Raw genomic sequence first — 25,405 nt, 5'->3', positions numbered from 1 at the left:
CATTGAAGCTTGGGTTATTAAACATTTCTTCCTAAAACTAATATTAGACATTTTTTCCTAAATTTAAGATTCTATTTTCTTGCAAATGCCATTCAATTGGGAACATCCTAATTTCTTTGAAAAAGCAACGTTTGGGCAAAAAAAGAAAGTGTGAGGTCAAGCAAAATTGGGTGACTACAAACGGAAATTTTGTAACCATGTTCACAAACTAATTATAAAGTCAATCATCGGTCCTAACGGCGCGGTATCTCAGGATTGAAAGTGATTTCTTGATAAAAATGCCGTAGAGTTTAAAAGATTAAATTGCTATTTCAGTTAGTAAATAGAACCAAAAATGAGCTCTGGCAGCAGTGGTGGTATAAATAACATTCCTCTTCCCAAGATGCGGACAGAACCTTCAATGAGTGAGCAGCGACCGGCCATTGCTGCGAGCCAAGATAACAGCCACGTATTAAACAGAGTTTTTGGTGGGAAATTCTCCCGTTACCTAGTGGATAAAGAGACTGTAGATCATTTGGCAACAACGGCCATTGGAAACGAAGATGATGAGTACCATCAAAACTACGTAAAGCGACTTCGTCAAGCTCAAGAAGAGCAAAATGCTCGGATTCAGAAACTAGCTAACATGGAAAAAATGATAATCCAAGCTAGAGCCAAAGCCTTATCTCATTATGAGAAGCAAGTTGCGAGTGGAAACTCATCGATGAGTGCCCAGAATTATATTAGCTTCATGGACAACCAAGCGTTGCGTGAACATGGTTTGATTGTAGCTGATGATCTGTTCTCAGATCCCTTTGAGTACAAAAAACCAGAGAAGACTTCAAAGCGTCCCAATTATACCCGGTCAACAACTGGATCTCGCGAGAAAAACCGACCTGTTCCGCGTGACGATGGATACGTGCAGACAATGCAGGCGATACTGGCCGCCGGAGATAGATCAACCGACGCTGCAAGTCCGGAACCGAGTGATTTCCAGGAATTCATGAGGCCCTCAACAATGTGGGAAGACATGCCGAATGCTGAGAATCGCGAGGAAGCTAAAAAGTATTTGTCGATTATGAATGCGAGACAGGACTACCTGCGAAACCCTGCAAACGATAACAGTAACTCACCCGAGAGTGCTGAGTTTCACAGCCCGCCTTTCAAACCAGTGCCCGCGAAGCTCGTGTTCTCAAAGTTCCGCGTGGGGCAAGGATACGAAATGACGCTGGAGCTGAAAAATACATCAAGCTGTCAACGCAAATGTCGAGTGTTACCTCCGAAAAGTAACAAATTCAGTGTCAGCTTGGGTTCGTTCCCTACTGATGGAGGTTTAGTAGCTCCTGGACTCTCTAGCTTGTATGTTGTCAACTTCGTTCCTGAGACGTTGGCAGATTGTGACGATGAAATAATTGTGCAGTCGGATGGATTTTGTGACGTCGTGGTTCCGTTGCAAGCTCGCCGACCCCCGCCTTTGTTGACGCTTAAGTCTGTAATTGATGTTGGTCACTGCTTGGTCGGCGGCGCTAAGCTGTCTGAGTTTGCTTTCAAAAACGAAGGCGGAGACGGATCCTTCTTTATTCTGCCCAAATCTAAGTGGCCAGCAACTGGGTACAAGAATTTTGTACATGGACAGCGAATTGTTGAAGCGCCTTTCGAAGTGAGACCTGCCATGTTCTATGCTCCCAAAGGAAGCGCGATTCCTCTGGAAGTTCTCTTCCTTCCGAAAAGACTGGGTAAGTTTTCTCTGGATATTTTGTTTGTCTGTGACAACTGCAACGTCCGCAAAGTTACGCTAGTTGGAAAATCAGAGGAAGCGAAAGTTGAATTGACAAAAGTGTCCGATGGGTCTCTGGTGGAACCCAGCGTGGAGGAGACAATAGACCCGGGTGCCCAGAAGTTTATCAAGTTCCCACCTATTAACCCAATGACGTACGCTGTTCGAAAGCTCACAATCAAGAACTTGACTCAAGTTGCGATGAGTTTTTCGTGGCAAATCATGAAACCACTGTTGGTGGATCCAATGACGTTGACCGAACAGAAGGAAAAGGAGAGTCAAACAGACAAGGAGAAAGATATTGACAAAATCAATCAAAAAGATCGACAATGGGATGTTAGTTCTCCTTTCTCAGTATCTCCGAATGCTGCCGAGTTGCCCGCTGGAGGAGAGGTAGAATGCTCGGCCATATTTGCAGCACCGTATGCCAAGCAGTTCCACAACCTCTTTCAGCTTGTGCTTCATAATGTTCCTAAAGTTCCCGACCTGACACTGGATGAGGGTCCAGGTGAGCCTGGTGCCAGTGGATCTGGACATTTGACTGGTAGAAGTACGAGTAAGACGTCCAAACTTGTAACCGATGCGAAGTCATCAGCCATGAATGCAAATCAGTTGCCGATAACTCTCCGGGATGAAGTTGGTCTTGTTGTGGACGTGAAAGGTGAATGCGTCCCTTACAATGTATGCTTTGTGCCTTACTGCGTAGATTTCTCTGGCAAAACTCTTTTGGGCACAACTGTCCGGCGACCTATTCAGATCATGAACAATAGTCTGGCGCCTGTATATTTCCGCTGGCGTCCGGTAGATGTTGACGAAAATGAAATAATTGAAGTCGAACCGGCAGAAGGAGAAATTGCAGAAGGTTACTGGGCGTCTCTTGAGGTGGCCATTTCGCGCAACAAGCCGGGTCCTATTGAACGCGAGCTGATTTGCGAAATCGAACATCAAGAGAAAGTTCCTATGAGCTTGAAACTGACGGCAGACATCGTTGGACCTGACGTTCAAATCGGTTGTGACAAAGTTAGCTTCGGTCTGGTACGAATTGCAGATTCGCAAGTTCGTAGATTTATGATTGTGAATAAATCTTCTATTTCGGCTAGATGGTCTTTCGATGTTCCAAAAAAGACGGTCGGACTGCAAGTTATCAACTGTTCGGGCGTATTGGCACCACTTGGCAGTTCGGAGATCGAGTTAAAATACAAGCCTAGTAACGAAGAAAAGCTAGACGTGATTGGACGGCTAGAAGTGGAAAACGGTGAAGAGAGTTTCGTAAAAATAGTGGGCGAGTCGCAAAAACCCACTCTGTGCTTGTTGAATTGTGAAGTGAACCTGGGTTTGGTGTACATGAGCGTACCTGTATCAACGCACGTTCAGCTGTGTAACTTGACGGATTTTACAACTTCGTTCAGATGGGGTGAAGCAACTGGAGAGGATGCTGAGTTCTGCAAGCTCAAGATATTCCCGGAAACGTCCGCGATTGAACCTCGAGAAACACAAGATATCGAGATTCAGTTCATGTCCACGAAAATGATCGAGTTTACAGATCTGTGCATACCGTGTTACGTGGAAGATGAAAGCCCCATTTGGCTGTCTCTAAAGGGACGTACATCTGGGCTTGCGGTGGATTTCGAGGTCGTTGGGGGAGAAAACGAAAAGGAGTCAAGCAAAGATGGACAAATCGCCTTCGACTTCGGATCCGTCACGCTTGGTGAAGTAAAAATTCAACAACTGCTCATTCGAAATACAACAGCTATAATGGCAGAGTACAAGCTACATGTCCGTAATTTTCCATCTGAATCAGTCCCTGTCCGAGTTGACAGGAGCTTGAAAGCTGCTCTGAAGAAAGGAGAGAGAGTTGGACTGTTAAGGCAAACGCCTCATTTAGCGGATCCCTACAGTATTACACTGCCAAAAGCCCTGGAAGAGTACAACACGGCGGTCCTGAAAAGTAACCATGGCGTTGCTTTTGTTCTAGATCCGCCTCAAGGAAATCTGCCGCCATTTGGCGAGGTCTTAGTCACGCTTGCTTGTTACTCTGATATGTGGGGTCTCTACACCGATACCCTCATTGTGAATGTCGGGTCCTTACCAGCTGAAAATATACCGATTACTGCCAATGTTTGCAATGGATGCCCGATTTCATACCAGATCATGGGCGCTCTGAAGGTTCAAGAGCCTATTTTGAGGTTTGGAACTAAGATTCACGATACTGAGACAGTCAAAAGATCAGTCCAGGTAAATAACAATGGACCTGTGGATCTGAAGTTGTTCTGGAAGGCTTACGATTATGACCCAGACAACAAGAAGCTGGTGAATTTGGAAATGTTCTCGGGTCGACCATTGGGTGACGAAAACTTGTTGAGCTTTTCAGATGTTGTCGAAGACCAGTCACCCGAGACAACAGCCCGAACTGAAATGGGAAGCGCAATTGACGAAGAGCTGAACGGATTGGGGTCTCCTGGAACTGTGAATGGAATAGCTGAGCCGGAAATTGAAGTGAGGACTTTCTTGTCTCTGAAAGTGTTGCTTCATAATGGGGCAGAGAACTCTGAGTTCTTCAGAATTGAGCCACAAGAAATTACAATTCCGGCGAGGTCAAGCGTCAAATTGACAGCTAGTTTCATTCCGGTCAGTCCATCGGGAAGTGATGTCCAGTGTTTTGGTTTCTGTCAAGGCTTCATGTCTCTGGAAGAGAAAAGTCGAGTTTTAACAGGAGTCACCAGACTTGACCAATATGATGTAGATCCTGTCCGGTTCTTTATGCTGGGTAATATCAAACCTGCGAAGCTGTCAATTGAGCTGGATGAAGATACAGCAATTCCTGGAACTATTTGCTTGGAGGGAACTCCTAGCCAGCTCGTAGATTCCAACAACGGGCAAATGAAAGAAGTTGCGTTTTCGAAGCACCAGATGCTTAAACTCAGCAATCCTTCTGAGGCGCCCTTATCCTTCGAAGTGTTTTTCCCAGAGTTTGTGTCCGTGTGGATTATGGAAAGAAAAGGGAAATTAAAGAATTGGGAAGCAATCTCGGATCAGGCGTTCCATTTGGAACCACAGCATCATCACCAGTTCAACGTCGCATTACGAATCTCAAAGATGTTTGTTGATGACTTGATCAAAGCATCGGTCACTGAATCGAGCCAGGAAAGCGGAATCGAAGTCACGACTAGCTCTGGTGGTGGGAAAATCCTTTCCTTGAACGACTTCCTGCAAATCAATTATGCGAACGGATCCAAAGAAGAGATTCCGATTAAAGTTACCCTCAGCTTCCCGAATTTCTTCACGCCCGCTCAAATGAGAATCCCCGATCAAGAAGTTGAAAGTGCTGAAAGCCCAAAAATGTTGATGTTCGACTTCGGATCGTGCTTTGTTGGAACAGTCCAAAGTAAAGAACTAGAAATTATGAACAAAACTAGCTGTGGATCGTACTGGACAATCGAAGCTGTTGGACTAGCAAATAAGTCGCCCGGAAAATCCGTAGCCAAGCGGGTCACCAACGACACAATCAATGACGTGTTTTTGATCACGCCTTCAAGTGGGTACCTGGGACCATTTCTCTCAGATGAAACCGCTTCGAACAAACAGTTGATTGAAATAGTGTTCAAAAGTGTGAGAACCGAGTATGTTGAGCGGGAGTACTGCATCCGAGGTCAATTTGGAGAGGATCCAATATACTTCAAAGTCTGTGGACAGGGATCTCAGGATGGCCATTACGAAGTCACTGATTAGGTTCTTCTTTCCCGAAGAATCAAGTTGTATGTGAGAAAAAAAACTGTACAAAGTAATGTATATAATAAAACTCAGTCTGAATTAGACACTCTTGTAGAATATGAAAACCTTAATTTGTATATAAGTATAATGGCAAATGAAAAAATGAAAGTCAGTAAGGATTAAAACAATTGATTAAATACAGGAAATTACCTGAAACTCAATCGATATTGATGTTTAGGTGAATTAGCGAACCGTTGAAAATCGTGAATGATGAGTACGCGAATTCTGTAAATAAGTTAGCAATCATGTATGTATGTAATAACTGTTTAGATGAAATAAAGCTTCCAAATTTTTTAATATATATCAAAGGAGAAACGTGAGTGATGACTTGCATTGGTGAATGTTTGTTCTGTGCAGCAAGACACCTTGTGTGACTCTATGCCAGACCAACATCGATGGTATCATTTGAAAGCTGCGTGTCTATATTTCAAATGGTTCGAAAATTCCAAAAGTTCTTCCGAAGAAGAGGCGTTGACAAAAAAGCGTCCTAAATTTTTGCGCCCCATTTAAGAGGAACATTGGTGGAGCGTATTTTAAACCCATAAATTTGTTCTGCAAATTCTACAGCAAGTGTAACATAATAAAGACCAGAGTTTGAGTCGAGATAGAGGGATGATAGTCAAGATTTTCTGATGCCTCATTTCAGCCGACTAATTCTGCGATCCTCTTCTTTATAATCCAAAGACTTTGCATTGTATTGGAGTGCTGTATTTCTGAGAGAGCTGGTCTATATTTTTTTTATTATGCATTCCAAATAGATTTTCTGTTTCGCAAGTCTTATGAAATCGAAGGTTTTCGGTTTTAATACGCGCATAGAAGTCCTCAAAATGTGTTTGCACTACGAGTATATATTTAACAAGGAGGCTCGGTAATGTGCGTTTGCGCATAAAGTTCTGACCCCGCTCATCTACATATGTCTCTTAATTGTCTACCAAATGAGGAAGAGATAAAAAAGTCACATATCATATCGTTCAGCAAAATACTAAATGAGCAAAACAATCTACCTTAGAGGGCCGATGATTCCTGTGGCTACCATAATATGACTACCGGAAAAGACGGTGATAAAAATCAAATAATTACATATAATAATTGCGACCAAAACTCGTTGTACATTTTTTGAAAACGATGAATAACCGAATAAAAATGCCATCCGATAAAACTTATATGAAAACGAATATCCCCTACTTCATAAAAGGAAAATATGGGACTTCTCCTCGATGCGATTTCATGACAATTCCACAAGAAATGAACAAAAGGGCAAAGTTTTAAAAAAGTTCTTTTTTTGAAAAGAATTAATGTCAAACTAATTAGAAATATTTTGCGTCAATTGAAATCATTGAGAGATTCTTTTATACCACCATAGATAGCAATTGAGACCTTTCTTTGTCCTGGATATGTCATACGACTACAAACAGAACGAAAAACAGGCAAAAATAAAAAAACTGCACGAAAAAATTTGCACGAAAACAAATTGCACAAAAACTATGTGCCGGCCAAATAAACATTGAGCTCTTCACTATAAAGATTTAAAATTTTTGATTGCGTTTTGTCAAATAACCAGAGGAGCGCCCAATTTTGTGACAGTGTGAAAAAAAATAAAGACCTACAAAATTTGTCGAATATGCAAGAATCACGAAAATTTTACGAAAACTGGTTGTACCGAGAACAAAGACCATTTCAGGAAAATAAAATTGCTATAAAGAGCAAAACATAGTTGAATAGATAAAGGATGTGAATTGTATAAAAGGGTGCTCAGCTACGAGTGAACAGAAATAAGATTGGCAAATCTCAGATATCCATTGTTTTTTTTAGAAAAACAAATATTTTCAAAAATTATAGCCAAAATAAGCTTTTAACTAAAAGAGTAGACAGTTCAACTAAAGAGTAGACAGAACTCTTTTGAACATTAATTCCGCCTGTCATTAGTGCAACTAAGTCATTAGATTGTAAAATAACTTTAAATACAAGCTGAAATAAAAATTTTCAAACTTTACAAAACCACAGTGCTGAAGCCATTAAACCTTCCTTTGCGACTCATTTGCACATCATAAAATCTTTTTGCAAAACGAATATTTCAAAATGACAGCACCACAAAAAAACCACCAAAATTGAAAAATTCTGAATTTCACAAAATGTTTCTGAAACAAATTGTTTATGCCCTGAAGACATCAGTCAAAATGTTTAAAGAACAGAAAAATCACTATTTCCTTCGACAAAACGTTGAGGAAATCTCTGAATACTTAGGCTAAATTAAGAAATTGATACGACATTTTAAAATACGAGAAAAAACGCAAACCAGAAAAAGGGATGAATTGAAGAATAATTTTTCAGTGTTTTTCAAATATTTTAAGTTGGAAATCAATTAAACTATTCGCTATATATCGATATCAGTTATTAAGTTTGTTTACCTTAATAATTAATACCTTTTACCTTAGAATAATTAATGTTAAAATCATATGTTAAGAAAACAATAAATATGTTTAATTGCAAATCGTTTTTGAAGATTTTTTCAGATAGATTGCTAGGTAATGTTATTGTGACAATTTACCAAGGAAACAAAAACAACAGCAAAAATGGGCAATTATGCACAAAAATCACACAATTTTGTGTGAAAACTCGGGAGTACCGAAACCAAGATACCGTTCTTTTAAAAGAATCCGACACAAATTTAGTTTGTTTTCTAAAGGAAAGAAAATTTGACCTTTTTTCCTGAAAATAAGGTAAAAATTGACAGAAATAATATAAAAAAAATTGACAAGTTCAAAACATTGAAATTTCCTTAAAACAAGTGTATTAAATGACATAAGAGACATTAGATAACAATCGAATGCGTGGTACAGGTTCATCTACAACTCTTGCAGAAGCCTATTGGGCTTTTGATTTGTAACACTTAGTAATCAGAATGCAAAAAGAATAACAATTGAAGAAAGAGCACAATAATGCAGTTAAAGTTTACTAAAGCACTTCTTAAAGTTATTAAATTTCTGATTGTAAGAATTCATGATAATATCAAACGTATCCCTGATTTTGCCATGCCCCACAAATTTGCCCTAGTGTACCAATGTTTTAGACCAATTGTTGAGTGAAATACTTTAAATATTAAAAAAATGATGCAATTTGTGTAATTATCGAGGTAAATTATAAAAAACGGCAAAATTTTAATTCCAGAACACTTTTACAGGGCGCCGAGATTCAAATAGCTCTCTTTTGGAGTTTAGAGAGATTATTTCAGCTGTTTCTGGGTCTCCAGTTTCGGCAAACTTAAACAAATTGGACCAAAAATTCATATTTTGTCCAATTTTTCTCCGATTTTTGATGTCTGAATTTTGAAAATTTCATCGAAATTTTTAGCCAAAGAAACTCAAACCAAACAATTCAGCAACGCTTTTCTCTCTCCAATAGTAACAAAAAAACTCTACTATTAAGAATTTCAACGTAATCTAAAAAAATATTAGCAAAACTGTGCCAAATTTTAGCAAATATTACTGAATGTGAATAAAATCTATTGAATATTTACAAAGTTTTATAGCCTAATAACTCTCTGTAAAAAACGACATTCAAAAAAATCTTTTTAATTCCATATTCTAGGGTGTACAAGCTTTTTAATGATACCAATCACAACTCTCTACGATGAATATATCGAGCGGCCAAAATTGAACAAAATCGATGAACAAAAAAACCCATTTGTGTATATAGTTCCTCCCTCCCCACTATAGTGGGGGTCGGAACAATGAATTAAGTTTTTCCCGTGAAGTAATAATTGTAGTAGATCGTTTTTTTCACACTCCCAACCAACATGGATGTATAGCGTATATGTAATTAATCAACTCTCGTTGCGATAACCACAGTTGTATAACTTACGGGATCAATAACATGTTAACGCTCAATTAACACTGCGATTTCTGTTTCTTCATTAGACTACCAGTTTTTCATGCTCTTTTATCAGCATTGTCGCTATATGGCGACAATAGATTGTTATAAACTAGTAATCTAATAACGGCAACAGTGTCGTAATTGCAATGAGATTTGATTAAAAAACATTATCACACGGCTGTTACCGCCCTCGAGGTGTTCAACTATTGGGCTTCGCCTCAAGTTTGATAACTCTTGATAGCTTCTTGATAACTGTGTGTCATTGTCAACAAGTTACTGTTAAATGATCTCGGTAAAAAATTAGGCACTAAAACCTGGAAACAATAATCAGATTATATCGTATTTTATGTTTAAAATGTTTAAATGTTTACAAAAAAATGTTTAAATGCACAACTAAACTCTGCTTCTATTTGAATTGAATTTTAATAGCCACGAAACAATAACTACTGCCAGTCGGCCATATCTGTACTGTATTCCCTGGTTACCCTAACAAGAACTTGTTAAGAGAACCATTTCACCTCAGTAATGACACAGAATAACTATGTTAGACTACTGCTTTTCGACGTATCTATTTACTAATGGATTGAAACGGCCAAAATACAAGTGATACTTTTGGTAACGAGTGCCTAAAGTCAGAAGAAAAGTGAAATTAAAACGCTCATGTTCACATTTTAAAATGCGGAACATCGGCAGTGCTGGAAGTTAAAATGCCAGAGGTTCCTATATTCTTAGCCAGAAGTTGACCTCCATGAATTTTCGTCAGTGTAAAACGTGCACATTTTTGTGTTTTAAGCAAGGTTACGTGACTCTGCAGAAGTAATATCAAAATTCTGACTCTATTTCTCCAATCGCTTCTGGTTTTCGATAAACGCCAGAAGTTCAGTGATCTCAAACAGTGCCAGGCAACCTATGTTTAATTTACAGATGTACATCACAAACAGTGTTCAACAACTCAATTGTTGATTAATACCAGATACAGTCATATTATCGGAAATGAACGTCATTTATGCAATTGAAGAACCCAGGTTAATGCCTTAAATTTGACAAAAGCTAGACACAAAGGTAAAAAAAAACTTGGCGCTACAAGAGTAGGAAAGTCCAACTGTCTTGCCCACTTTTGTTGCCTTAACTTAGTTGCCATCTCACACTAACTAAACCTCACTTTTGAGTCAATAAAAACCCCCCTACCTTTGGGTTCTCTCGGGGCGCTAAGTTGCTTGCCTGATTAGTATATATGATCAAATTTATACTTACTAATATCGAAATGCAATAAGTATCTCCTACTACAAGGAAAACATTCGGCATACATTTGTCCGACTACCATTTGGACCCCAATTTTATTGAATCTGGAACTATATTATCTAAGGTAGCCGTGATTCAATGGAAAACACAGACAACAGAGCAGCTCTTGGAAGAGATAGTGGCAATGACAGTCAAAGAAGGATGCGACCATCTCTCTATTACGACGAAAGTGAAATGACGCTTAGTCCAAACTCTATTTCAGGGACCCCTTCTAACTTTTTCCATACTTTTTTAAACCAAGATCCAAATTTTAAAAGACGCAATTTTCACGATTATAATCAAAGTTAAACAGTTATATGCCAGTCCATATGAATCTTATACCGTAAAATTAATTGAAAATTACACGGATAATTTCTTACACAGATAATTCGTATAATGATATGTGAACAATAAAATGTCATTTAGAGGAGAACTATACAGAATTTTCTCAGCATTATGACAGAATTCATTCTATTGGAAAACTAGCATGCTTTCAACAAAAAGTAATTTATTGAACAATAAATGAAAAATTACGGAACAATTCGTCAGTTCCAACGACCAAGCAAATTTCTTTCGTTCAATGACAAATGCATTTTTTCCTGTCTCCCCTCTAATGACACAAAAAAATTAGAGAAATTGTTGGGAAACGTTATACGTGGGCTTAGCTTATGGACAGCTGCTAACTGCCACTCCTACGCTTGCTGTGAACTCTCCAGCTCAACTTGAAGTGAGTCAGCAGAGAAGACAGTCACACGCAACCACATCAATGATTGCGCCTCTCTCTCGACAGTCTTCACAGAAGCCCAGCTTTGCAAGGTGAAGATGGAGTTTTTGGAACAAGATGGCCTCAAAGATAGTACCAATGGTACCAAGGTTGAGGTCCCAGGTGGAAGCAAGCAGGTCCAGAACAAAGATGAGCGCAAAAGGGGAGTCGAGTTCAAAATTGCATAGTCTGGAAATATGCAAAAACATGCAAAATAATAATAATAATAAATTGTTCTCAATTATGTATAAACAAACAGCAATGTTCTATGAAGTTTACTTATACATACTCAAAAGGCCATCAAAAGGCAAAAAAGCCTAGTTGTGTGATGCCTTTGGGAAGCAGTTCAAGTTTGTTAGCAAATAGGGGCGGGGGTAGGAGGTTGATATTAGTTTGTTTTAAGGTTTAAAAAAGAGTGAATGACAGCAAGTATACGTGAGGAAACATGGAGATTTTGTAAAAAAATAATAAAAAATATAAAAAATAAAAAAAAATTAAAAGTTTCAGAAATTTGCCCAAAAGTTGATATCATTTCCTTGTCTAAAATTTTCAAGAAAAGTAAGGTGATGTGTATTAATTCCGGATCTGCGACAACTCTTTATGAAATGAACATATTTTGAGTCGAAATTAAGTATATGATTTAGCAATTTTTTATTCGTATTCCAATTGTCTCTGGGTTGATACCAGTAAATTGATTGCTAGGCTTTAGTTTCTTAGTTGTTGTTCTTTTCTCATCTAACTTGACAAGCTCTTAATCCTCAATAAACCTGTTAAATTTTTCTTTTTTATGTTTTCGCTTAATTGTTTTGGTTAAAAACTTTAAAAGCTCATAAATATGTAGCTCTCTCAACAGGAAGATTCCATATTTTTCCCGTTCGTTCGCTGTTGATTGATGACTTTGTTTCCTGAAAATAATTCGGGAACATTGTTTGATATTAACTTCGATCAACTTCAGGCTTGTCTTGTTTGCAGTGCCGTAAATAAGTACTCCATATTGTATTACCGGTTGAACAAAAGCCTTATATATTACAACTAGTTGTTTAATACTCAATATAAACCTTAGTTTGTAGAACAATCCCGTAAATTTCGTCAATTTTGCTGCGACACTATTTATGTGTTTTTTGAAATCCAATTTGTTGTCCAGCAAAACGCCTAGATACTTTACTTCGTTGCTCTATTTAAGGGTTGCGTTGTCTTAGATCATTAATCGTAGCTTTCACACCTAAGTTAAGATTAATCGTTTTTTCAACATTGAGCATCAGTTTGTTATCGCTTAAGTAGAGGCCAATGTCGTCAATATCACGTTGAAAAAGAACTTCGTTTGCATTTTTTTTGGCTGCAAAGCAGTATTGTAGGCATAGAGCGTTATTGTGGAGCAGTTGCATTGTTGTGTGATGTCATTGACGTATATGATGAAAAGACCTAAAACTGAACCTTGAGGCACGCCAAGAGTAACAGTTCTCGGACTCATTCTTGCAGCACCATCTTTATGAATTTGTTTTCTATCAGATAAGTAAGATTTCATAATTTCAAGCATTGGGCCTCTCAAACCTATGTTAGCAATTTTTCTAAGAAGTAAATTATGATCAACCGTGTCAAATGCTTTTTTCAAATCTAGAAATAACCTCTAATGAGCACTTTGGCTGGTTTTCTAAAGTGTCCCTAGCGTTTTCAACAAAATGCGCTAATGCATCAATTGTTCCTCTTTGTCGTCTGAAACCATATTGACTTGCGTCCAGGAGATCAAATAATTCTAAAAAAATAGATATTTTGCTGTACAGGTAAATTTTAAAGACTTTTGCAACAGTCGGGAGTAGAGAAATAGGTCTGAAGTTAAATGGTTCCTGGACATCACCATTTGTAAGTACTGCTACTATGATAGCTCCTTCCAAGCAAGGTGGAAAACTTCTTTCGTCAATACATTTGTTGATTAATTTTGTTAGTATTGACATTACACATTCTAAATTACACATTCGAGTTTCTTCAGAAAAAATTGTTCAATTCAAAGCAATCTGTGCTATATTTGGTTTGCATTTTATTTATTATTTCCCGTACTTCCAGCAAAGTGGCACTGTTTAGTCGCATTGGTTGTACACTGATACTACTGCTTTTAGAAACATTCTCTTTTTTAGACTCAAAATTTGATGCTAAGATTTTACCAACTGAAGAAAAATAGTACGAATTTATCAGCTGATTCTTTATTGAGCCTATCTTGCGTTGCAACTTGAGCTGATCATTTTTGTCTTTAGTTCTTATAAAACTTGGGTATTGCTGTCGTTTCTTGGTCAACCCACATTTTTTTATTTTTTTTGTACCTTTAAAAATTTTCGTAGAAACAAATTTTTCAACGCACTTATTCAACAGAAACTGAAAATGTTTCATGGCTTCTTCACAACTTAATTGATCAAGAGTTAGTTCAAACTTCTGTAATTCATGCTGCATATAAAACTGAAGATTGATAATTGCATTTGCGTCATTATGCTTTGTCCACATTTTAATCATACGATCATCATCAATTTCTTTTTCTAAATGACTCAATTTGGGTTCCGAGAATTCAAAAAACAGCGTATATTGTTCTGATATCGTAGTTGGTGACACTTTCAAATCAATTTTGACGTTTGAATACACGGCATCAATGCGAGGACAACTAGTCTTTGTTTCTCTAGTGCAGTTCGCATTTTCTGCATAATGCAGATCAAAAAACAGCAAGGCATCTTGCAATGTTTTCAACTTTGACGAAACGGTGTGATGATTTATATTAAAATGTCCACATATAACCGACATATAGTCTTCCAAAATAACAATTGTCTCAAAATGGTTTCCTAAGCTTGTGCTTAATTTTTCGTCGGACATGTTTGGTATGACGTATATTGTAGTTAAAAAAACTTTTAATTTATTATAGCAAAACTTCAGTGACAAAATTTGGCACTCATTGCTGTTGTATTTGTTTACTGTTTCAAACTTTATTTGTTTTTTCAAAAAAATACCAACTCCGCTATTTTTTTACACCCCTACTGACAGTGACGATTTTTTGGTAACCGTCCAGTTGCGTATAAGTACTGACGATTTTTTTTGGAAACCGTCTAGTTTCGTAGAAACAGTCGACATGAACGATCCAAAGTCGGCTCACGAGATCTTTTCGTCTGGGACGGTTTGGACATAGACACTTTGCGTCTCGGACGGTCTGGAAATACTTGATTCCGTCTGAGACATCAACCGGGGTAACACTTACAGCGCTATCCGTTTTCATCATATTGTTTACACTACTCCAAACATGTTTTTTGTCTTCAAAATAAAAGTTGCGCGTTTTGTTTTTTTGGTCGTATTGGCTCGGCATAAAGCCAACTTGAAAGCGTTTTATTACATAAAAATTGATTTAAATTAAGAATGAATTGCATACATGTAAAATAATTAACAAAACCCGTTGCTTGGTTGCCAAAAAGGATAAAATGAACGTGTACATATTAGTGATAAATGTGGAACAAACGTTTTCTTTAAGTTTCTACAAAATTTTCCCAAAAGTTTTGCTACTTTTTACGATAAGCAAAGTTTAGTATCGTTGACACTAATGAGACTATTAACTTGGCGCGTCTATGCTGCTCACAATTTCTCATTCAAGCACTGGACTGCATTCAAGCTTCCCAATTTGGGTCAAAATAAATAAACAAATCAAAAGGCATGCAAACGTATGTTTAACTTCCTGCAAAAGTCTGTTTTTTTATTCGTTGATTCTGTAACACTAAAGTCAGAAACATTTTGGTTTGCCCGAAATCATTAGTTTTTGTTTAGATGGAAAAGGGAAAAAATAAAACCTTGTCGCGAAGTTTTTCGTTGTAAGGTTAGTTTTTATTTGAGCATCATCCACAGCTTCAATTGTGAAATACTGAAATCTAGACAGTGTATGTTATTTCATAATCTCTATGATAAAATATTCTTAAGATTTCAATTTTGATTCAAAGAGTTTCATCAACCAAACGAAATAATTCTATAAAAAAACAGAGAAAGCAAGAGATATGTTCACTTTAACTAGCAAATGGGGCTGGTATTGAAATTTGAAAGAGATCAAATTTTTTAGTAGAACAATCAGAGCAAAAATTCAAACCTTGATTTTTGAATGCATTATCTTGCCAAAAATCAGCAATTTATTTCAAAGGGAACCTAATTTGGTTTTCAAACAGATGATTTATTCAATAGTTATGCCCAATCATAACACAGTGAGCCACTGATGAGAATTTTGTTCTTGCAGGTTTGTGTTTTTCAACAATTTTTCTAGCTTTGGTCCTGAGTATATATATTCCTGCTTTTAATGTAGTTCTTTTGATCAGTGAACATTACGTTGAACCCCTGTGCTTTCAAGAAGCATGGGTCAATTTGAGTTTCTTTTGATCTGAGAAATCATTTTATAGGTAGCCAAAATTGTATAGTCTACATTTTCTGAGAAGTTATCCTCTCTTTCGGCTTGTCTAATATCAAAAACTTTCGTCTTTTATAGTTTAACGCGATTCTCATCCCTTACAATTTCCAAATTGGATTATATCTTGCTCATCTTTGTTAGACTGATTTTTTTGGTCTACACAATGTGAATATGCACTGGAAGTGTGACGATAGAGGTTTTCCCGAAACAAAATTGCCACTATGTAATAAACTTATTCAGTAAATTTAAATATTTGAAGTTTTTGATCATGTCGCTGTTTAGTTGTTATAACTCTGTGTCTTGGAGGCCCCGAATTGAAATTGAGGGCAGCGATTATTTGCGACGTGATAAATTTTTCATCAGAGTTCTTTCGCGTTTTCGTTATTTTTAATTTTTTTCAGAACCACACTTTTGTCATTCACTAGAGTGGTGATTAAAAGCGATGAAAAATTTGAAAAAGTTTATCAATATTCAATTTTTCTCTCCTTGATGCATTAACTTTCCAAATTTTTTAACAGTCTGTTTTTGCAAGTTTATCAAATTGCCACGGTCACAGGACTACAATTTGTCTAAAAGATAGAAGATTTTCAAAACACGCAATATGGTGGAAAAACTATGGATCTTCTCGGCTAAGAGAAAAACACAAAAACCAATGACTCCCACTCCTCCTCCTCTAAAAATTACTAATGGACGCGAAGCGATAGCGACTATTATTGGGGACATCGTGACTTTTTCAATTTCAATGATTTCTTCTGCTTTGCAGTTAAAATTTGTGTGCGTTACGTCATTTGTTCTGCTATTAGGTCAAATGCGTTACTTACTCAAAAAAATTACTTCTGAACATTTAATATGAACATTTACTAGATAATGGTCAAAATTGTGCATCTCAGTAGTGTCAAGCGTATATGCTTCAATTTTTGAGTATTAGAGCCTTGATTTTTGGATTTCGATCGAAAACTTTTTTTTTGAAAATGCTCTGTTAGGCTTTTTTCCTTATAGAGCGTATGTGTCTCATAAAAATAACAATCCAAATCTAACCCGGAAAGTCTAATGGTTTGTTTAAGGACTGGTGATCAATCTGTCTATCTTATTTCTAAAGTTGTTTCAATTCCATCGAAGGCCCCTGGCGTCTATTGCGGCTGTTTTCCGGCAATCTCGGCTATTTATATTATTATTAGTTTCAGAGAAAATCTTTTTGTTGAGGAATAACAGTTTGTAAATAAATGTAAACAGTTTGGAGGTTTTGGCTGCTGTTTTGTTCTTTTATTTGCTTTGTTGTCTCTAAAATATTGGCTATCACAGTTCCCGAAATAAACATTCGCAAAAAAGCAGTTTTTCGAAGTATAGATTGTGGAAAATTGTTGAACGTTTCTTTTAGAGAGTTCCAGAGATATCAAAATAATTTGTTTTCAGCCAAAATAGTTTTCAGCCAAGTACTATCGACGAGAAACTTAACTTTTTTTCATCTTTCTAATTTTACTGCAAGTTGAGATTAGACCAGGATTAGACACATTATTTTCTTCTTTGCGCCTTAGTAAGAATTGTCCTATCCCGCTCGTCATTGGGATCCAAGGCAATGACAGAACACGATTTGCCTAGAGTTTAGGCAGCACCTTAGTTTTGATCACTGCCATTTTTGGCTCTGCTTAGTATTATCAGGACGAAATTTCAATTCTTTGGACTTCAGGCAATTATATTCTACCTTGATATTTTTATTAGTGATCCTGGATGGCTGGAACAACAGAACTCGAGGACCTCAATGTCTGGCTACTCTGCTGGCAGCTCTACAATTCTAAACAGACATGATGTCATCCGCTACTCCAGCTACAAATCAGACCTAATGAATGCAAACAACACACCAGTTACAAAGACACTAAAGACATGCAAGAGTCCATGGAAGAACAAAGATCCTTATCAGAATAATCTAAGTCAGTTTTAACTAATAGGTTTCTTGTGAAGTTTTGGTGCTTATATCTTTTCAATCAAATATTAACATTGCGCCCCAAACAGAACATCCTCAAACAAAATTATAGCCAGTTTTCTGGCATTGTTTTCCACAACAAACACGTTTAATTAGGCGATAACTTTCTTTTGAGGCTTTTGTTACCAAGAATTTTAAATTTTGAATAACTTTCTCTCGAATTAATTTCTTAAGACTTCTCAGAAACGAGCTGAGATATGAGTGACTGCTCGAAGTTAAACTTTTACTTTTTTAATTGAACTTAAATTGTCAAAGTCCTGCAAAGTCAGAAAAATAGAGTATATATATATATATATATATATATATATATATATATATATATATATATATATATATATATATATATACATACATATAACCGATTTTGAGAGTTGTGAGCGTGTGTTGAAATTAGCCAAATTTGGTGAATGTAGTTAAAATTGCTTTAAAATTGGATATATATATATATATATATATATATATATATATATATATGTATATATACATATGTATGTATATATATATACACATATATATATATATATATATATATATATATATATATATATATTTATATATAATGTATATACACGCATATATATATATATATATATATATATATATATATATATATATATATAAGTAGTATGGTAATCCGCCATATGACTGTAGGGGGGGGGGGGTCCGACCCCCCCCCCCTAAAAGACTTTCTACCTTTGAAAAACAGAATTTTGCGTCAAAGTTTTTTGTTCTAGTGAAAAGGCGGATTACCATACTTGTATTTTTAAGGAAAGTTTTACGTGGGCATTCATATAAGGGTAGTTTTGGAATAATTCTTTCACCGCGCGCATGAAGGGTATTCATTTTGTAAGTTGAACTTTTATTCCATTTGGGAGAGTTGGAATTGTTTAAACTTGTCAAGTTTTAATTGCAGTATAAAGAATTAGGTGTTAGCTAAGTTTTAGACTTTCACTAAATGTTTTTGGTGAAAACATAAAAATTCCAATATAAGACACCAGAGGCCTAAAGTTTTCAAAAATTTTTGAAATTTTTTTAGAAAATTTTTCAAAGTTTTTCAAAGTCCTAAAATGGTCTGAAATGGATTTTGCGCTATGAAAGAGCATTCAAAATTGATTTTTTGTTGACTTGAAAATTTTCTCAGATAAGGTCTCTACTATAAAAGATAGACAAATTTTTGTTGACTTGATTATTTCCGTACATAAAAGCAACTTTTGTTCATTTATTCATTTCTCTGTTTGAGAATCAGCTTGACAACCATAGCGACCATAGATTTGAAAAACATTCATTAAATTTACAAACAAATAAAAGTTGACTACCCAGAATATAGTGAACGGTTTGTATACTTTTTGGCAGCATGTCATTATCTGGACCCAGACATTAACTTGGAAATAGTTCTCAAGTTGAGACCATATGGTGGACTTATTGGTATAGACAACTCCTCGTTAGACACTTACTTGAAGTCTTATAAATTGCTTCGATTACATGCAATACTTCATGACGCTTCAGGGTTTATTGCAGAGCATAGTCAGAAAGGCACTGGATATTCCTAAGTTTTACCTTGTCCAATCACAAATGCTTAAATTGGTCACATGACTGGTCTAACGTTTTGCCTTTTCGTGAAAACATTCAAAAGGAATTTGTTTAATTTGCTGGAATGTTGAATTCTGAAGTTGTTGTCTTAGATTTTGAAGGTTTTCGTCAAAAAAAGTCCGGTTTTATAGTTAAAGAGTTGTCAATTTGCTCAAACAATTATTCAGACACAATCTTATTTCTTCCACCACTGCCATACAATTCTCTTTCCGCTAGTGAGAGGAAATCTCATCAGTGGGTTAGTAGGTTCTTACACGGTTTATCTTGGAGCACTGACAGTTATCCTTACTGGTTTCTGTCCCAAATCTTTGTCGCAATTAAACTTCGTTTTTCATCCGGAAAGTTTTATGCAAAAGGAAAAGAGAAATCGGAATCAATGCAAACTCTATTGCAGAAGGAAGTTGTAGATTTGGACACTCTTTTTTGCCCAAAAGTAGAAGAAATTTCTCATCCGATTAAACATTTTACTTGTCCTTTGCACTCTTTCAACTTACCCGAGAAACAAAAGAAAAAACATTGTGCTAAAAGAAAAGCACAACTGTATTTCTATTGGCTAACACTGCCCACCAATGAGCCGTCGAGTGGAGAAGGTAGCTCCTTCAGTTCTTCAAGTGAATTTATCTCCAAGTTTGACAGTATGCAGTTGCAAAACGAATGATAATCAAATAACTCTATCTTTGGTCAGAGAGGAAAAAGTAGAATCACGGGGGCAATCTATTCTGAGGAAACAACAAATTCTTTGCAATATAGCTGAGGTTGAGACGCTGAAGAAATATCTTTCACTGCTCGAATATTTTCAAATGTACCATGTCTTTACAAGAGAAAATGAAAAGACTGAAACTGACCCCTTTACCTATTCACAAGTCGTCAGCACCGGTTCAAGTGACCCTGGACGACGAAAGTCTCCCTGATGAAATAAAGCAGGTTGTCAGCAAAGGAAATGTGGAGTCAATTGTCTACTATGCAAAGGATTATGGCATGCAATCGAACTACAAAGTGACTTACAAGAAGGAAGACAAAGACGACTCTAGATATACTACATATGAATTTTTTATGGTTGAGAGAGGTACTAACAAAATAATGAGCTAACACAAAAACTGATGTTTTGATTCATTTTTGATCAAAACGTCTTTTAAAATGAGTGATAAAGAAGACCAGATAGATTCGCCTGCTGGAATAGGTTTGAATGATTTAGATTTCAATGAAGAAAATCAAGAGAGACGCTCATGGAAATTTTGTAACTCTAGTCTACCACGATCAGAAGTAGTGTATTTTACTCAAATCGTAATAATACTGTTTCTTATTTGCGTGTCTTTGATCAAACTTGTGTTTTTTCATCTTGATTGTGAAGAGTCAAAATTTTGGTTTTCATTGCTTTCATGCACAGTTGGCTACGCGCTTCCTAATCCGAAGCTATGAACAAGATAATTTCAACAAGCGATAGACTATTCATGGCTGTTTGTGGGCCGTCATGCTGTGGTAAAACTGAGCTCATATTTCAAATGTTACTGAGAAACACCTTTTATCCAAAATTTAAATCTATTTACTACTTTTAACAACACGAGCAACCGAGGTTCAGCTCTATAGAGCGTAACTTGAAAATTTTTGTCACAAAGTTTTCTGGATTTGATTTCATTTCACAGCTGGAAAACTGTCTGCTTGTTTTTGACGATTCTTGCGAGGAAATTTTCAATGACAAAGAGTTTTCGAAACTCGCAACTGCTGGACGTCATAGAAATTTTAGCGTCATTTACGTTAAGCATAACTTATTCCAACAGAGTAAATGGTCAAGAACAATTGATCTGAACACAACCCACATCATTTTGTTCAAATCACCTAGAGACATACAGCAGATTACCTATATTGGCAAACAGTTAAACCACACAAGTTTTTAAAAAAAGCTGTGAATTAGCAACAAAATTACCCTTTGGACACTTACTCATCGACTTGGATCCGAAAACTTCGGACACTTTGCGTTTTTGTTCAAATATTGTACAACCAGGTCCAACAATTTTTTATCTGCATTCCTCCAAAGCAGTTATAATTAACTTGACAGATGAGATAGAAAGAGTTATGTATGCTAAAGCAAATGCTCGAGCTGTCTGAGAGTAATTTCAGAAAATTCGCAAAGCAGCACCAAATTATTTTATAAACTTTCTATCTGAATGTTTGCTCAATGTAATCAATGGCAATGTTCCAGTCAAAAAGCAGTTACTTAAAAATCAAGAGGATTCATTTCAGCAGTTACTATCAAAGGAAACAAGTCTGAAGAAAAAGCGATATATTTTAGCGAAAAAACCAGAACTTATCAAGGCAATAGGATTCTCGTGCTATCTTTACTTGAAAATCAAATAATGCATGCAGAAGAATTTGTTTTGATCCCCAAGAGAATGTTCATATCAAAAAATCCAACCAAGGAAGAAATTTTTGATAATCCAATATATTAACAAAAAGCAACTCAGTTATCACTCCTACAAAGACCTAATCCAAATTTTGAGCAAAGCAGTGGAAAAAAATTAAAAGATGCTGACACAAGCACTGATAGATTGATCACGAGAACGATGAGTACCGGTGATGGAACAACTGATCCAGATGACGTAAAATCAGAATTATTTGTTAGTGATGACAGTGAAATCGAACCCATAGTGAAAAAACGGAAGGATTCAGCGTTTGACTCAATAATGCTAGAACTAAAATTAATGGATGAAAATAAAACAAAAAGAGCTGCAGTTATCCTGAAAAAATTTTTTGATTCCGATACTGTTTCTATTAGTGAAGAGAATAACGTCCTCCATATTGAAGATGAACCTCAAGGAGTGAAGGTGACAAATTTCTTGTACAATTTACAACAACCTACCAAAAAAATTGACGTGCAAAAGTATTCAAAAATATTGAGTGACCTTGATATAGCAGCCCATTTGGTTTACAATACTCATGCAAAAAAAGTTCTCGATGAGTTTTACAGCGAAGAAGAGGACGAGCAACCGACTCGAAAACAAAAGAAACAGCAGCAGCAACAAAAACAACCAAGAGGAAGATCTGAAACAAAAGAAAAAAGCGCAAAGCGAAAAGTCGAAGAGAGCAAAAAGAAGACAGACGAAGACACGAGTAGAAAAGACTGGGCTTCCTATAGATGATGTGAAGAAACTTGACAACCTCTATTTAGAAGGACCTGCGTCATTTGGAAACGCAAAAAGACTGCAAAATTTGAGTAAATTATCAATGAAAAAAGTAAAAATGTATTTGGAAACAAAACCATCTTTCACCAAATATCGTTCACGTCGCCTCAGATTTCCAAGGCTTAAAGTAATTGTTAACGACCTAAATGAGATCTGGTCCGTAGATGTAGCATTTGTTGATAAACTTGCAAAGTACAACCGTGGTGTAAAATACCTTCTTGTTGCAGTTGACTGTCTCTCAAGATATCTCAGGGTTGAACCACTCAAAACAAAATATGCTACAAAAACTGCAGAGGCTTTCAAAAAGATGATCAAACATAAGCAACCTAAAAAAGTTTGGGTCGATGATGGCACAGAGTTCCTCGGTGTTTTCAAAGACCTTTGCAACAAACGCGGAATTCATTTATACAGTACGTTCAGTGAGAAAAAGTCTGCTTTTGCTGAAAGAAATATACGTTCCCTCAAAAATATAATATACAGATACTTAGAAGAAAAGTGGACCTATTCATATCTAGATAAAGTGGATTCATTTGTTAAAACTATCAATTCTAGAGTTAATCGAACAATCAAAATTGCTCCAAACAAAGTCACAAAAAAGATGTTCCGCGGCTTGTATCGTTGATTTCGAATACAACATTTTCTCAAAAACCAAAATTTTTTGTTGGTGATCTTGTACGAATACTGAAAAAAGAGGAGACGTTTGGAAAGGGTTACAAAAAGTCTTTTACAGACGAAATTTTTCAGATTTAGTCCATCCCAACATTGAACCCTCCAAAGTACTCTCTTATTGATACCGATAAAGAAATTATTCAGGGTAAATTCTATCAACCTGAACTCTAATTAGTACGAGAATCTCTTTTGCAAAATGGCAAGTAAACGTTTTGAAGATGAATTTATGGTACACGTAATCTCCTCCGCTTCGATGGAGATCTTTGATCAAAACACATTGGCTTCATTCAGAAACTTTTTCAATGATGAAATACAACTGCCGGGAGACTGGAGAGTAGCTTTGAGTGAAATTATTTTTCCAACGAAAATAGAACACATCACAAACGGGGTCCTAACTTCTTACAGTTTAGATGGTTTAGAAGATCACCAACGGAATAGCTCTGGAGCCAATGTCATATCACGTCCATACAACGGTGAGCGATTAGCTTTCATGCCAGGAACTTTTGATACTGTGCCACAGTTGTTAGCTACCGTTAAAGGAACTGTTGGTTTACCAAATTTTTCTTCCAGTGAAATTAAAAGTTCCGGTAAATTTGAAATTGTCTTTGGAAAATAAGAGTGAATTACGTTTCCAAGCGATGAAATTCCTAGCATTATTGGTTTCAAGGGTGTCCCTGATGGACGAGGAACACACATTGGGTACAAAATGGACACAACTGCAAATAAACTGATGAAAAAAGATGATACCAAGGTTTTTATGGGTGACTTTCCAGCTGATCTGTGCGCCGGGAATTACTTGATATTCATTTATACAAACATTATTGAGTATCAATACGTGGGCGATGCGAAAGCACCTTTATTACGAGTCATTGATTCAAAACAACGGTTGAAAAACGGTAGCATCTGCGAGCTTGAAGCAACACACAGAATAGTTTTTTCGAATTTGGATTACAAAAAACTTCTTTCAAATACAATTCAATCAATTTCTATAGAACTACGCACCGAGACAGGTCAGTTAGTCTCCTTTTCATGGACCGGTAAAGTAATTCTGACGTTAAAATTTAAAAAATTTGGTGAGTAAAAGCAATGGAATCATACTATACCAATCAAGCATCTGCATTGCCTGGAAGGGGTTTGGCTCACAGTTTAGCACACTTTTTTAAACAAATGTCTATCAACACACCCAGGGTCACAAATAATTCTACATTGTAATTAACTTTTATGTATTCAGCAATCGTAAAATTATGGGTTTTAGGTGTTATTTTCAAGCTAGAAGATAACACGGAATGCACTGACAATCTCGTTGTTTTGTTGGAAACACTATAGAGATATATGTTTGACACATTGCAGTTTGCAATTACTGTTCCTGGTTGCTAAACATGTAGCTAAACACGCTGCTACTATGTATGTAAACGCTGAATTTTACCCTTTGTTCTTATCAGTTGAAGAATGTGTGTGTGTGTGTGTGTGTTCTATTCAATCTCGTTGTTTGTTGGAAATACTGTAGACATACAAGTGTTTCACACATGGTAGTGTACAATTACTGTTTTTGTTAGCTAACCATGTAGCTAAACATACAGCTAACATATAGTTAAATGTTATATTTTACACATTATTCTTATCAGTTGAAGAATTCTATATTTAGCTTGCACGTGTGTGTGTGTGTGTGTGTGTTCAAATTTCATTTCCAAAGAATTCATTGGTATTTCATTTTCAAAGTAAAACAGTTTGATTCAATAAGTTGAGAAAAGAATTGTACAATGCCATTTACAGCTGAGAAAGACGCCGAGTTTGGAGACGCTCATTTCGACGTTTCTAAAAGTGAAAAACGTTTGGTTAGAGCAACGAGTAAGTCTTATGAAAAGACTGGAAGTTACGTCTTTTTAAAATTATTCAAAAAAGCTGAACATGACTATGAATTTCAACAAAGAATTACACTAACACTCGAAGAATTTGAAAAGCTGATGAAAAAATCTCCAAAGATTCGATCTACTGCTAACAATTCTAATGATACTGATATAACAGCTAAAGCAACGCCAGCAAAAGTTGAAGCAAAAAGACGACCACCATGAAATATCTGAATAAAAGAACCGCTTTGACAAAATGGTGGAAGCTATGTAAGAGCGCT

General features: G+C 36.3%; 2 protein-coding genes across 3 annotated transcripts in view; both read left to right on the top strand.

The window, feature by feature from the left end:
• Nucleotides 1-319: 319 nt before the first annotated feature.
• On the top strand, nt 320-5,824 carry LOC142352039 (deleted in lung and esophageal cancer protein 1-like). Its single transcript, XM_075404382.1, has one exon. It carries the CDS (start codon nt 335-337, stop codon nt 5,483-5,485), a length of 5,151 nt encoding a protein of 1,716 aa, XP_075260497.1. The 5' UTR covers nt 320-334; the 3' UTR covers nt 5,486-5,824.
• A 4,853-nt stretch (nt 5,825-10,677) lies between these two features.
• The window catches only part of LOC142351496 (uncharacterized), a 95,821-nt gene continuing 81,093 nt past the window's right edge, over nt 10,678-25,405 (top strand). For both annotated transcript variants that reach the window (XM_075403542.1, XM_075403543.1), the window contains exons 1-3: nt 10,678-10,904; nt 11,347-11,497; nt 17,578-17,786. In XM_075403542.1, the coding sequence (XP_075259657.1) occupies nt 10,781-10,904; nt 11,347-11,497; nt 17,578-17,786 (484 nt within the window). In that variant the 5' untranslated portion in view covers nt 10,678-10,780. The remainder of the gene's footprint in view (nt 10,905-11,346; nt 11,498-17,577; nt 17,787-25,405) is intronic.

The sequence above is a fragment of the Convolutriloba macropyga genome, chromosome 13, assembly GCF_964194025.1.
Source record: "Convolutriloba macropyga chromosome 13, txConMacr16.3, whole genome shotgun sequence".
In the NCBI taxonomy this organism is placed as follows: domain Eukaryota; kingdom Metazoa; phylum Xenacoelomorpha; order Acoela; family Convolutidae; genus Convolutriloba; species Convolutriloba macropyga.
Note: the sequence above shows the minus strand (reverse complement) of the source record. Positions and strands in the feature narration are given on the sequence as shown.

Coding starts and splice junctions, on each gene's coding strand:
- LOC142352039 (XM_075404382.1), top strand. CDS start 335: ATGAGCTCTGGCAGCAGTGGTGGTATAAATAACATTCCTCTTCCCAAG.